General features: G+C 52.1%; 1 protein-coding gene across 1 annotated transcript; it reads left to right on the top strand.

The window, feature by feature from the left end:
* Positions 1-5,811: 5,811 nt before the first annotated feature.
* Positions 5,812-14,320, top strand: ICAM3 (intercellular adhesion molecule 3). Its single transcript, XM_015440725.3, has 7 exons — positions 5,812-5,943; positions 6,547-6,813; positions 12,123-12,428; positions 12,742-13,029; positions 13,312-13,566; positions 13,686-13,934; positions 14,037-14,320. The coding sequence occupies exons 1-7, from the start codon at positions 5,868-5,870 to the stop codon at positions 14,237-14,239; spliced, it is 1,644 nt and encodes a 547-aa protein (XP_015296211.3). The 5' UTR covers positions 5,812-5,867; the 3' UTR covers positions 14,240-14,320.
* Positions 14,321-14,386: the final 66 nt, after the last annotated feature.

Raw genomic sequence — 14,386 nt, 5'->3', positions numbered from 1 at the left:
TGCTTGAACCCGGAAGGTGGAGGTTGCAGTGAGCCGAGGTTGCGGCACTGTACTCCAGCCTGGGAGACAGAGCGAGACGCCATCTCAAAAAACAACAACAACAACAACAACAACAACAAAAAAGGCCAGGCACAGTGGCTTATGCCTGTAATCCCAGCACTTTCAGAGGCCAGGCAGGCTGATCACAAGGTCAAGACATTGAGACCATCGTAGCCAACATGGTGAAACCCTGACTCTACTAAAAATACAAAAATTAGCTGGTTGTGGTGGCACACGCCTGTAGGCCTAGCTACTTGGGAGGCTGATGCAGGAGAATTGCTTGAACCTGGGAGGCAGAGGTTGCAGTGAGCCAATACCGTGCCACTGCACTCCAACCTGGTGACAGAGCAAGACTCAGTCGCAAAGGAAAAAAAAAAAGTTTATTTATGGAATAGGTCCCATGTTTTTATTGAAGATTCCCAAAAGGCTTTTAGAGGGTTTTTAATTTTTTCTTTAATTTTTTTTTTTTTTTAAATAATAGAGATGGGGGTCTCCCTATGTTGCCCAGGCTGGTCTCAAACTCCTGGCCTCAAGCAATCCTCCCACCTCACTCTCCTAAAGTGCTGGGATTACAGATGTGAGCCACCATGCCCAGCCAAGTTTAGCTTTTTCACAATAAAGGAAAGGAACAGTGTCAATCCATGATTATCAGAACAGCAATTTAGTAAGATCATCTTCAGCTGGGCACGGTGGCTCACGCCTGTAATCCCAGCACTTTGGGAAGCCAAGGCAGGTGGATCACCTGAGGTCAGGAGTTCGAGACCAGCCTGGCCAACAGGGTGAAACACCTGTCTCTACTAAAAATAGAAAAATTAGCCAGATGTGACCAGCCTGGCCAACAGGGTGAAACACCTGTCTCTACTAAAAATAGAAAAATTAGCCAGATGTGGTGGCAGGTGCCTGTCATTCCAGCTACTTGGGAGGCTGAGGCAGGAGAATCGTTTGAACTTGGAAGGCAGAGGTTGCAGTGAGCCAAGATTGAACCACTGCACTCCAGCCTGGGCAACAAAGTGAGAATTCATCTGAAAAAATACTGATAATAATAATATCATCTTCAGAACTCAGTTCCTGGTGCATGAAGAGATTCCATACAGCCCCCTCACTTTCAGTTCTTAGAAAGAAGAATATGCCAGCCTGACCAACATGGTGAAACCCCCGTCTCTAATAAAAGTACAAAAATTAGCCAGGTGTGGTGGCGTGCACCTGTAATGCCAGCTACTCAGGAGGCTGAGGCAGGAGAATCACTTGAACCCGGGAGGTGGAGGTTGCAGTGAGCCCAGCCTGGGCGACAGAGCGAGACTCATTCCCACCCCTCAAAAAAAAAAACAAGAAGAAGAATATGAAAGAGACAGGATCAATAACTACCTTCATTGTTTAATAGCCTGAGTGAAAACCAAACACAGTGGCTCACTCCTGTAATCCCAGCACTTTGGGAGGTTGAGGTGGGAGGATCGCTTGAGTCCAGGGGTTCGAGATCAGCCTGGGCAATATGTCAAACACTCATCTCTAGAAAAAATACAAAAATGGCCGGGCGCGGTGGCTCAAGCCTGTAATCCCAGCACTTTGGGAGGCCGAGACGGGCGGATCATGAGGTCAGGAGATCGAGACCATCCTGGCTAACATGGTGAAACCCCATCTCTACTAAAAAATACAAAAAACTAGCCGGGCGAGGTGGCGGGCGCCTGTAGTCCCAGCTACTCGGGAGGCTGAGGCAGGAGAATGGCGTAAACCCGGGAGGCGGAGCTTGCAGTGAGCTGAGATCCGCCACTGCACTCCAGCCTGGGTGACAGAGCGAGACTCTGTCTCAAAAAAAAAAAAAAAAAAAAACGAAAAAATACAAAAATGAGCCGAGTGTAGTGGCACCTACCTATAGTCCCAGTTACTAGGGAGGCTGAAGTGGGAGGATCACCTGATCCTGTGAGGTCAAGGTTGCAGTGAGCCATGATTAAGCCACTGCGTTCCAGCCTGGGCGGCACAGCCAGACCCTGTCTCAGGAAAAAAAAAAAAAAAAAACACAAACCTTTTCATCCCAGGATGTCTGAAAATGACAGAGTCTATGGAGTATGGATGCAGAAAAGTAGTTATTCCTACCAGAAAAAAAAAAAAAAAAGAAATGTGGACACAGCCACTCAAGATCAGAGACTCAACCAGTGAAAGCAATTAGCTTCAATTTCATTGTCACCAGGAGGGCACACACCAGAGAACCTGGGAGAAAGCCTGGGTTAGAGCCCTTAGCATTCTCAGTGTTACTGGTGCTGTGGTTCAACAACCTTTGTGGGAATGAGGAGAACCAGAGACCATCACCATCACTCCTAAAAAGGATACTATAGCAACAATGTGGCTGTCAAAAATCAGCTGGAGGCCAGTTGTGGTAGCTCAGGCCTGTAATCCTAGCACTTTGGGAGGCCAAGGCAGGCGGATCACCTGAGGTCAGGAGTTCGAGACTAGCCTGGTCAACACGGTGAAACCCTGTCTCGGCCGGGCGCGGTGGCTCAAGCCTGTAATCCCAGCACTTTGGGAGGCCGAGACGGGCGGATCACGAGGTCAGGAGATCGAGACCATCCTGGCTAACATGGCCGAGGTCAGGAGATTGAGACCATCCTGGCTAACATGGTGAAACCCCGTCTCTACTAAAAAATACAAAAAACTAGCCGGGCGTGGTGGCGGGCGCCTGTAGTCCCAGCTACTCGGGAGGCTGAGGCAGGAGAATGGCGTGAACCTGGGAGGCAGAGCTTGCAGTGAGCTGAGATCCGGCCACTGCACTCCAGCCTGGGCGGCAGAGCGAGACTCCGTCTCAAAAAAAAAAAAAAAAAAAAAAGAAACCCTGTCTCTACTAAAAATACAAAAAATTAGCCGGGTGTGGTGGTGCGTGCCTATAATCCCAGCTACTCAGGAAGCTGAGGTGGGATAATCACTTGAACCTGGGAGGCAGAGGTTGCAGTGAGCCCCAGACTGTGCCACTGCACTCCAGCCTGGGTGACAGAGTCAGACCCTGTCTCAAAAAAAAAAAACAAAAAAAAAACCGCTGGAGTTTAATTTATACACTGTTTGCAATCCAGACTGTATTTGCTTTCTTGTCAACGGCTTGAGATATGTGCAGGGGCTCCTTAAACATGTGTAGGTGACCTTTCTCTGCCGCCCAGACTGTAGTGCAGGGGCACAATCTCAGCTAACTGCAACCTCCACTTCCCAGACTCAAGCAATCCTCCTGCTGCAGCCTCCTGAGTAGCTGGGACTATAGGTGTGTGCCATCAAGCTTGGCTGATTTTTTGTATTTTTAGTAGAGACATGGTTTTGGCATGCTGCCCAGGCTGGTCTGGAACTCCCGACCTCAAGGGATCCACCCATCTTGACCTCCCAAAGTGCTAGGATTACAGGTGTGAGACACCACTCCTGGCCCAGAAATACTTCATCATCAGAAATATTACTGGAGGGTGTAGAAGGGTACACTGATAATCCCAGCACTTTGGGAGGTCAAGGCAGGCAGATCCCCTAAGCTTAGGAGTTCAAGACCAACCTGGGCAATATGATGAAAGCCGTCTCTACAAAAAATTAGCCAGGCATGGTGGTGTGCACCTGTGGTCCCAGATCCTAGGGAGGCTGAGGTGGGAGGATCACTTGAACTCAGGAGGCTGAGATTGCAGTTAGCTGAGATTGCGCCCCTGCACTCCAGCCTGGGTGACACAGTGAGACTCTGTTTCAAAAAACAAAAAAGAAATATTACTTATTTACAAATATTTCTTTCTTTTTTATTTTTAGAAACGGGGTCTCACTATTACATAATTATTATAAATCATATCTATAATATATAATATATATCTATTATATATAATAATAGATATAATAGATCTATATTTATATATCTAATATATATCTCATATATATATATATATATATATATATATATATATATATATATGTATTTTTGAGACGGAGTCTTGCTCTGTCACCCAGGCTATAGTGCAGCGGCACAATCTCCGCTCACTACAACCTCTGCCTCCCGGGTTCAAGTGATTCTTCTGCTTCAGCCTCCCGAGTTGCTGGGACTACAGGCGCCCGCCACAACGTCCAGCTAATTTTTTATATTTTTGGTGGAGACGGGGTTTCACTGTGTTAGCCAGGACGGTCTCGATTTCCTGACCTCTTGATCTGCCCACCTCAGCCTCCCAAAGTTCTGCTGGGATTACAGACTTGAGCCACTAAGTCTGGCATCTTTTTTATTTTATTTTATTATTTTTTTTTTGGAAACAGGGTCTCACTGTGTCGCCTAGGCTGGAGTGCAGGGGCACAATCTCAGCTCACTGCAGCTTTGATCTCCCAGGCTCAAGCGATCCTCTCACCTCAGCCTTCCAAGGAGCTGGGACTACAGGCACCAGGTCCATGCTACTGGGCCCTGCTATTTACAAATACACTAGACTTGGGTTTTAGCTGCTCTCTCAACACTAGATGGGAAATGAATTGTTCGGAAGGCAGAGGAATAGAGGAGGGACCTGATTAGGAAGGTGGGGGTGCTCCAGATGAGAGAGGAGGTGCTGTGACCTCAAGGTCTGGGAAAAGTGGGTGAATGCAGGGCTCCATCAAGGCCCTCAACAAGGTCCCTCTCTGGTGCTCAGATGTTAGGCCCAGAAGACAGGTCAGAGGCCTGAGGTCAGCGGCAGGTCAAAGGTGGGAGTCCCCCCTGGTCCCCTTGGTGCCTTCCCTTGGAATGAAGTGACCAGCTGCCTGGAAAGGTGGGCAAGGGGGCAACAGGATGAGGTAAAGGCCAGTTACAAGTAGAATCCTGGAAGGTCGGGTGAGGTGGCTTATGCCTGTAATCCCAGCACTTTGGGAGGCCAAGGCAGGCGACTCACTTGAGGTCAGAAGTTTGAGACCAGCTTGGCCAACATGGTGAAACCCCATCTCTTACCAAAAAGTACAAAAATTAGCCGGGCATGATGGCACATGCCTGTAATCCCAGCTACTCGGGAGGCTGAGGCAGGAGAATTGTTTGAACCAGGGAGGCAGAGGCTGCAGTGAGCCGAGATCCCACTACTGCACTCCAGCCTGGGCAACAGAGTGAGACCCTGTTTCAAAACAAAACAAAAGCCAAATCGAATCCTGGAAAGACAGTGGCTCAGGGACTCAGCTGTCCCCAAATCACCTACCTTAGCTCTTCGTGCATGGGAGGGGGGATCCCCAAAATCTTCAAAGATAGGGAGATGTCCTCAAGATCTTCAAAGGTGGCCAGGCGTTGTGGCTCACGCCTGTAACCGCAACACTTTGGGAGGTCAGGATGGGAGGAGGCCATCTCAAGGCCAGGAGCTCAAGACCAGTCGGGGCAACATAGCAAGACTCTGCTTCTGGTTTTTTTGTTTGTTTGTTTGTTTGTTTTATGTTTCCTTGAAATCCCACCTTAGCATCTAAACAGTGGTGCCTACAGGTTTCCCCCATTAACTTCCTCTCTGGGAACAGAATATTCCCCTCCCCACCTAAGTTCAGCCGGAAGGAGATGCCTCATACCCCCACACCCAGGCTTCCCAGTGCTGAGAACAAAGGAAGCCAGTTCAGTTAGCATTTCCTGGCTAGGAACTGGGGGCCAGCAGTGCAACTGAGACCAGCCCTGTCCCTGGGGGAGACTCAGCAGTGCTGGCCACTTTGCAGAGCCCCATCTGGGTCCCCCATTCTAGCCCCCCAGGGCCATAGCATCCCCTTCTCCCCACAGGCCTGGGTAAGGTGCAATCCCCAGACTTCTGCAATCTTAACCGCTGTGCTTCCGTCTCAGTGGGAGGCCCCGCCTTTCCCCCTGCCTGCCCTTGGGGCACCTCAGGAAGGCCCCTTCTTCTGTCAGAATGGCCACCATAGTACCATCCGTATCGTGGCCCGGGGCCTGCTGGACTCTGCTGGTCTGCTGTCTGCTGACCCCAGGTGAGGCTGGTCAAGCCCAGGAGGGCTGGAGAGGGCTGGGTTTTGGGGCTCAGTAGAAGGTGGAGGAAGAGAATGCAACACTCTTTGCATCCTGCCACACTGCGACCTGGCTGCTGACCCCGTATCCTCGGGAGAAAGTTCTGGTTCCTTAGTTCTGCCTTCAGGTGGTCAGGCCCCAGCATACGGCTTCTACGCCATCCCTCTTCCCCAACACACACACACACACACACACACACACCCCTCACGCTTCCTGCTCCATCTGAACTCCTGAAATTTGCCCTTTGCGTATGTGGTTCCCTCTGCCAGGATCAGCTGTCCCTTTCACTTGCTAACTCTTACTTAGCTTTCAGTTTCAGGCTGGCATGGTCCCCTCCTCCAGGAAGCCTTCCCTGACTCACCTCCTCCTATGCTGGATCAGAGTCTCTTCTGGCCTCCTTCTGAGTTCTCCCTGGTCCCTGATGGATTCTGCCTTTCCCACTGGACCATGAGGGCGGGAACCCTTCTATCTCGGCACAAGGAAAGAGGTGTTAAATGGTGGGGCCTGCTGATACACGGGTTGGGGGGCAACAAAACGAACACCAGGATTTCTTCATGTTCCTGAAGGTGCCCAGGGGCAGGAGTTCCTGCTGCGGGTGGAGCCCCAGAACCCTGTGTTTCCTGCTGGAGGGTCCCTGTTGGTGAACTGCAGTACTGATTGCCCCAGCTCTAAGAAAATCATCTTGGAGACGTCCCTATCAAAGGAGCTGGTGGACAATGGCACGGGCTGGGCAGCCTTCCAGCTCAGCAACGTGACTGGCAACAGTCGGATCCTCTGTTCAGGGTACTGCAATGGCTCCCAGATAACAGCCTTCTCTGACATCACCGTGTACAGTGAGTCGATGTGTCCGGAGGTGGGACTGGTGTTGGGTAGTGGTGTGGGCAGGTGGCCGATGGCTCAGGAGAATGGAGACCCTCAGTTTGCAAAGAATGGACCAGGGTTCTGACCCAGAGCTCAGACCTGGATATTTGTGTGTGTGAGATACAAAGACAAGGCCGGGCGCGGTGGCTCACGCCTGTAATCCCAGCACTTTGGGAGGCCGAGACGGGCGGATCACAAGGTCAGGAGATCGAGACCATCCTGGCTAACACGGTGAAACCCTGTCTCTACTAAAAATACAAAAAACTAGCCGGGCGAGGTGGCGGCGCCTGTAGTCCCAGCTACTCGGGAGGCTGAGGCCGGAGAATGGCGGGAACCCGGGAGGCGGAGCTTGCAGTGAGCTGAGATCCGGCCACTGCACTCCAGCCTGGACGACACAGCGAGACTCCGTCTCAAAAAAAAAAAAAAAACAAAAAAAAAAACAAAAAAAAAAAACAAAAAAAAAAAAAACAAAGACATAGAGACACATCTCAATCTCATGCCAAGGCAGCAGTTGTGAAATCAATTAACTTGGGCCCCAACCAGCATTTTTTTTTTTTTTTTTTTTTTTTTGAGACAGAGTTTCGCTGTTTTTGCCCAGGCTGGAGTGCAGTGGCACAATCTCGGCTCACTGCAACCTTCGCCTCCTGGGTTCAAGTGATTCTCCTGCCTCGGCCTCCCGAGTGGCTGGGATTACACATGCACGCCACCACACCCGGGTAATTTTGTATTTTTAGTAGAGATGGCATTTCTTTTTCTTTTTTTTTTGAGACGGAGTCTGGCTCTGTCCAGCCCAGGCTGGAGTGCAGTGGCCGGATCTCAGCTCACTGCAAGCTCCGCCTCCCGGGCTTACGCCATTCTCCTGCCTCAGCCTCCCGAGTAGCTGGGACTACAGGCGCCCGCCACCTCGCCCGGCTAGTTTTTTGTATTTTTTTTAGTAGAGACGGGGTTTCAACGTGTTAGCCAGGATGGTCTTGATCTCCTGACCTCGTGATCCGCCCATCTTGGCCTCCCAAAGTGCGGGGATTACAGGCTTGAGCCACTGCGCCCGCCTGAGATGGCATTTCATCATGTTGGCCAGTCTGGTCTTGAACTCCTCACCTCAGGTAATCCGCCTGCTTTGGTCTCCCGAAGTGCTGGGATTACAGGCATGAGCCACTGCACCCTGCCCCAACAAGTTTTTTTTTTTTTTTTGAGATGAAGTCTGTTGTTCTGTAGCCCAGACTGGAGTGCAGCGGTGCCATCTTGGCTCACCACGACCTCTGCCTCCCGGGTCCCAGTTCAAGCATTCTCCTGCCTCAGCCTCCCAAGTAGCTGGGATTATAGGCATGCGCCAGCATGCCCAGCTAATTTTTGTATTTTTTGTAGAGATGGGGTTTCACCATGTTAGCCAGGCTGGTCTTTAACTCCTGACCTCGTGATCTGTCCACCTTGGCCTCTCGAAATGCTGGGATTACAGGTGTGAGCCACCTTGCCTGACCCCAACAATAATCTCAACACTTTGGGAGGCCAAGGCAGGAAGATTGCTTGAGCCCAGAAATTTAAGACCAGGCTGAGCAACATAGGGACACCTTGTCTCCACAAAAATAAATAAAAAATATTAGCTGGGGCCGGGCGTGGTGGCTCACACCTGTAATCCCAGCACTTTGGGAGGCCGAGGTGGGCGGACCACGAGGTCAGAAGATCGAGACCATCCTGGCAAATGCCGTGAAACCCCATCTCTACTGAAAATACAAAAAAATTAGCCGGGTGTGGTGGTGGGCACCTGTAGTCCCAGCTTCTAGGGAGGCTGAGGCAGGAAAATGGCGTTAACCCGGGAGGCGACGGAGCTTGCAGTGAGTGGAGATTGCGCCACTGCACTCCAGCCTGGGCGACAAAGTGAGACTCCGTCTCAAAAAAAAAAAAAAAAAAATTAGCTGGGCATGGTGGTACATGCCCGAAGTCTCAGCTACTTGGGGGGCCGAGGTGGGAGAGTTGCTTGAGCCCAGGAGTTCAAGGCTATAGTGAGCTATAATTGCACCACTGCACTCTAGCCTGCGCGAAAAAGTTAAGACCCTGTCTCTTAAGCAAAAAAAAGGGGGTACCCCTTTCAGTCAGCAGTAGGTGAATGGAGGTTTTATATTTACACTTTTTTATACTTTTATTTTAGAGACAGGCTCTCCCTATATTGCCCAGGTTGGTCTCAAACTCCTGGGCTCATGCAATCCTCTTCAGCTCTCCAGTAGCTGGGATTGCAGGCCTGAGCCACTGTACCTGGCTACTTTTTTTTTTTCTTTTTCTTTTTTTTTTTTTGAGACGGAGTCTTGCTCTGTCCCCCAGGCTGGAGTGCAGTGGTGCAATCGTGGCTCACTGCAACCTCTGCCTCCCGGGTTCAAGCGATTCTCCTGCCTCAGCCTCCTGAGTAGCTGCGATTATAGGCACATGCCAACATGCCCGGCTCATTTTTGTATTTTTAGTAGAGACAAGGTTTCAACATGTTGGTCAAGCTGGTCTCGAACATCTGACCTCATGATCCACCTGCCTCGACCTCCCAAAGTGCTGGGATTACAGGCGTGAGCCACCATGCCTGGCCTTTTCTTCTTCTTCTTTTTTTTTTTTTTTTTGGAGATGGAGTCTCACTCTGTTGCCCAGGCTGGAGTGCAGTGGCACGATCTCAGCTCACTGCAACCTCCACCTCCCAAGTTCAAGAGATTTTCCTGCCTCAGCCTGCTGAGTAGCTGGGACTACGGGTGTGCACCACCACGCCCAGCTAATTTTTGTATTTTTAGTAGAGACGGGATTTCACCATGTTGCCCAGGCTGGTCTCAAACTCCTGGCCTCAAGTGCCTTGGCCTCCCAAAGTGCTGGGATTACAAGCGTGAGCCACCATGCCTGGCCTACTTTTTGATTTTATTTTTTTTATTCTTTGAGACGGAGTCTTGCTCTTGTCCCCCAGGCTGGAGTGCAATGGCGCGATGTCAGCTCACTGCAAACTCTGCCTCCTGGGTTCAAGTGATTCTCCTGTCTTAGCCTCCTTAGTAATTGGGATCACAGGCATGTGCCACCACACCTGGCTAATTTTTGTATTGATTTTTAGTAGAGACAGGGTTTTGCCAAGTTGGCCAGGTTGGTCTCAAACTCCTGACCTCAAGTGATCCGCCTCCCTCGGCCTCCCAAAGTGGTGGGATTACAGGTGTGAGTCACCTAGCTCTTTTTTTTTTTTTGACATAGAGTCTCGCTCTGTCACCAGGCTGGAGTGCAGTGGCACTATCTCAGCTCACTGCAACCTTTGCCTCCTGGGTTCCAGTGATTCTCGTGCCTCAGCCTCCTGAGTAGCTGGGATTACAGGCACGTGCTACCACGCCTGGCTAATTTTTGTATTTTTAGTAGAGACGGGGTTTCACCATGTTGGCAAGGCTGGTCTTGAACTCCTGGTCTCAGGTGATCCGCCCATCTTGGCCTCCCAAAGTGCTGGGATTACAGACATGAGCCACAGTGCCCACCCTGAGGCCCAGGGTTTTGTAGGTGTACCTGGGAGGGCACCCAGCCTGGGAGTGTCAAGTCTCCTGTGACTGTACCAGAGCATCTTGAGAGGCTGCCACAGGGCTGGTGAACCAGGAAAGCCCTGAGTGTCTGAACCTGATTGGAGAGAACTGAACTAATCTCTGGTAGAGGCCAAAGCAGGTGTTCAGGCCAGAAGCTAGGAGAAGGGGCCAACAGAGTCCCTAGACATGATATCCAGGAGGCGCCTCTGCTACTTACCGTTTGTGCGTCCTTAAGTAATTCACCTCCCCTCTCTGGGCTATATATTTCTCCATCCATAAAAGAGAAAAAGGCCAGGCGCCGTGGCTCACACCTGTAATCCCAACACTTTGGGAGGCTGAGGTGGGTGAATCACTTGAGGCCAGGAGTTCAAGATCAGCCTGGCCAACATGGTGAAATCCCGTCTACTAAAAATACAAAAATAGGCCGGGCATGGTGGCTCACACCTGTAATTCCAGCACTTTAGGAGGCCAAGGCGGGTGGATCACCTGAGGTCAGGAGTTTGAGACCAGCCTGACCAACATGGTGAAACCACGTCACTACTAAAAATAAAATAAAAAATTAGCCAGGCATGGTGGCGGGCACCTATAATCCTAGCTAGTTGGGAGACTGAGGTGTGAGAATCGCTTGAACCCAGGAGGCGGAGGTTGCAGTGAGCCGAGATCCTGCCACTGCACTCCAGCTTGGGCGACAAGAGCGAGACTCTGTCTCAAAAAAAAAAAAAAAAAAAAAAAGAGAGAGAGAGAAAGGGCCGGGAACGGTGGCTCACGCCTGTAATTCCAGCACTTTGGGAGGCCAAGGCGGGCAGATGACCTGAGCTTAGGAGTTCAAGAGCAACCTAGGCAACATGGTGAAATTCCGTCTCTACTAAAAATACAAAAAAATTAGCCTGGCATGGTGGCATACTCCTGTAGCCCCAGCTACTTGGGAGGCTGAGACAGGAGAATCGCGTGAACCCGGGTGGCGGAAGTTGCAGTGAGCCAAGATCACACCACTGCACGTCAGCCTGGGCGACAGAGCAAGACTCCATCTCGGGGGGAAAAAAATAGTTACTGCTTATTAATATCTTTCCTTAGTATCTTTCCTTAGACCTTCAAGAGGTCATCCACCTTCATGCACACAACAACCTAGTGAAATCTTCTCTATTCTTCTCTTTTTTTCTTTTTTTTTGAGACAAAGTCTTGTCGCTGGAGTGCCATGGTGTGATCTCGGCTCACTGCCACTTCTGCCTCCCGGGTTCAAGCGATTCTCCTGCCTCAGCCTCCCAAGTAGCTGGGATTACAGGCGCACACCACCACACCCAGCTAATTTTTGTATTTTTAGTAGAGACAGGGTTTCACCATGTTGGCCAGGCTGATCTCGAACTCCTGATCTCATGATCCACCCATCTCAGCCTCCCAAAGCTCTGGGATTATAGGCGTGGGCCACAGCGCCTGGCCATAAACAGGAATTTGTAATATTCATGTCAAATAGTCATAAACGTTCATCCCTTCCTTCCTCTTTATTAATTTTTTTTTTATTGTGCCATCCTGGAGAACAGAAAATTTTGTTTAGCGCCTCGCAAGGTGTCTGACAACACAGGAAATTATAATCACTGCATTAATGATAATAGCAAACGCTTTGGCCCAGTTCTAAGCCCTGTAAGTTTATTAACTCAAAGCTCACAGTTCTCGGCAGGACCGCCCTGTCTCCTCCCCAGTCCCTGGGGTGGGTGGGTGGGGTTGCAAGACCCGCTAAGTGCCATCCTCCCTTCCTCTCTCAGGCCTCCCGGAGCGCGTGGAGCTGGCACCCCTGCCTCCTTGGCAGCCGGTGGGCCAGAACTTGATCCTGCGCTGCCAAGTGGAAGGTGGGTCGCCCCGCACCAGCCTCACGGTGGTGCTGCTCCGCCGGGAGGAGGAGCTGACCCGGCAGCCAGCAGTGGGGGAGCCAGCAGAGGTCAATACCACTGTGCTGACCAGCAGAGAGGACCACGGAGCCCATTTCTCATGCCGCACAGAACTGGACATGAAGCCCCAGGGGCTGGAACTGTTCCGGAACACCTCAGCCCACCGCCAACTCCGAACCTTTGGTGAGCGAAGGGGCTTCAGATGGTGGGTGATGAGCTGAGTCAGGGTAGAGGGTGCCCTGGCCTTGGGGCTCATGAGAGTGGGGTGCCCCGGACCTCACAGGCTTCTGAGAAGTAAAGCCCCAGGCCACTGGGCAGGGTGGCCCCAGAAGGGAGGCCCAAGCCGTGGGATCTTTGGAGAAGGCCATTTTCATGGCCGTGTGTGTCCTGGGAAGAAGGGTGACGCAGTAGGCAAGAATTCCTGATGGGGGGGATGAAGGTGTCCTGAGGAAGGCACAGTCCTGGGGGTTGTGCTCATGCCCACCTTTCTCCCCAGCCCTGCCGGTGACCCCCCCGCGCCTCGTGGCCCCCCGGTTCTTGGAGGTGGAAAAGTCGTGGCCGGTGAACTGCACTCTAGACGGGCTTTTTCCAGCCTCAGAGGCCCAGGTCTACCTGGCACTGGGGGACCAGATGCTGAATGCGACAGTCATGAACCACGGGGACATGCTAACGGCCACAGCCACAGCCACAGCGCGCGCAGATCAGGAGGGTGCGCGGGAAATCGTCTGCAACGTGATCCTAGGGGGCGAGAGACTGGAGACCCGGGAGAACTTGACGGTCTTTAGTAAGAGGAGGCGTGGGAAGGGGGCGCGGCCTCAGCAGTCTGGGGGCGTGGCAGAGGGGGCGGAGACTAGCCGAAAAGGTGGGGCCTGACTTGCCCCAATAGTAGTTGCAACATGGGCTGGGCCTGAGTGCCCGAAGTTGGACAAAGCCCAGAAAGAGGGCGAGGCTTGAACGCCGAAAGCGTGGCCCGGATATCCCGAGACGAAAGGGGAGGGCGGAGGGAGCGGCTTGACCTGCAGGAAGGTCTTGTTCATTAAGCTCCTGGGCAATGCCCCGCCTTTAGGCTTCCTAGGACCCATTCTGAACCTGAGCGAGCCCAGCGCCCCCGAGGGGTCCACAGTGACCGTGAGCTGCATGGCTGGGGCTCGAGTCCAGGTAACGCTGGACGGAGTTCCAGCCGCGGCCCCGGGGCAGCCAGCTCAACTTCAGTTAAATGCTACCGAGAGTGACGACGGACGCAACTTCTTCTGCAGTGCCACTCTCGAGGTGGACGGCGAGTTCTTGTGTAGGAACAGTAGCGTCCAGCTGCGTGTCCTGTGTGAGTCGGTCACCCTGACCTTTAATCCCTTCACCCCTGCCCTGGAAAGATTAGACGCTCCTCTGCACCACCGTGCCTCGGGTGTGTTGGGTGTCTGATCACACATGGTGGTTCCACAGATGGTCCCAAAATTGACCGAGCCACATGCCCCCAGCACTTGAAGTGGAAAGACAAAACGAGACACGTCCTGCAGTGCCAAGCCAGGGGCAACCCGTACCCCCAGCTGCGGTGTTTGAAGGAAGGCTCCAACCGGGAGGTGCCGGTGGGGATCCCGTTCTTCGTCAATGTAACACATAATGGCACTTATCAATGCCAAGCGTCCAGCTCACGAGGCAAATACACCCTGGTCGTGGTGATGGATATTGAGGGTGAGCTAACACTGGGCCGCGGGCCTGGACTGGCAAGCCGCGGGGGGCGGGGGGGTTGGAGACAGGGGGGACGCATATTGACTTAGCGCTTTCTCTGCACAGCTCCGAAGTCCCACTTTGTCCCTGTCTTCTTGGCGGTGTTAGTGACCCTGGGCGTGGTGACTGTCGTAGTGGCCTTAATGTACGTCTTCAAGGAGCATAAACGGAGCGGCAGGTACCATGTTAGGCAGGAGAGCACCTCTCTGCCCCTCACGTCTATGCAGCCGACAGAGGCAATGGGGGAAGAACCGTCCAGAGCTGAGTGACGCTGGGATCCGGGGTCAAAGTTGGCAGGGGCTTGGCTGTGCCCTCAGATTCTGCACCAATAAAGCCTTCAAACTCCCTAATCTGTGGTTTGATTCCACCCGCGCTGCAAGGCTCTCCCACCCAGGTGCACATCCACTGAGTAGCGT

This window comes from Macaca fascicularis, chromosome 19, assembly GCF_037993035.2.
Source record: "Macaca fascicularis isolate 582-1 chromosome 19, T2T-MFA8v1.1".
Taxonomy (NCBI): Eukaryota; Metazoa; Chordata; class Mammalia; order Primates; family Cercopithecidae; genus Macaca; species Macaca fascicularis.
This window is presented reverse-complemented; position numbering and strand designations above follow the sequence as displayed.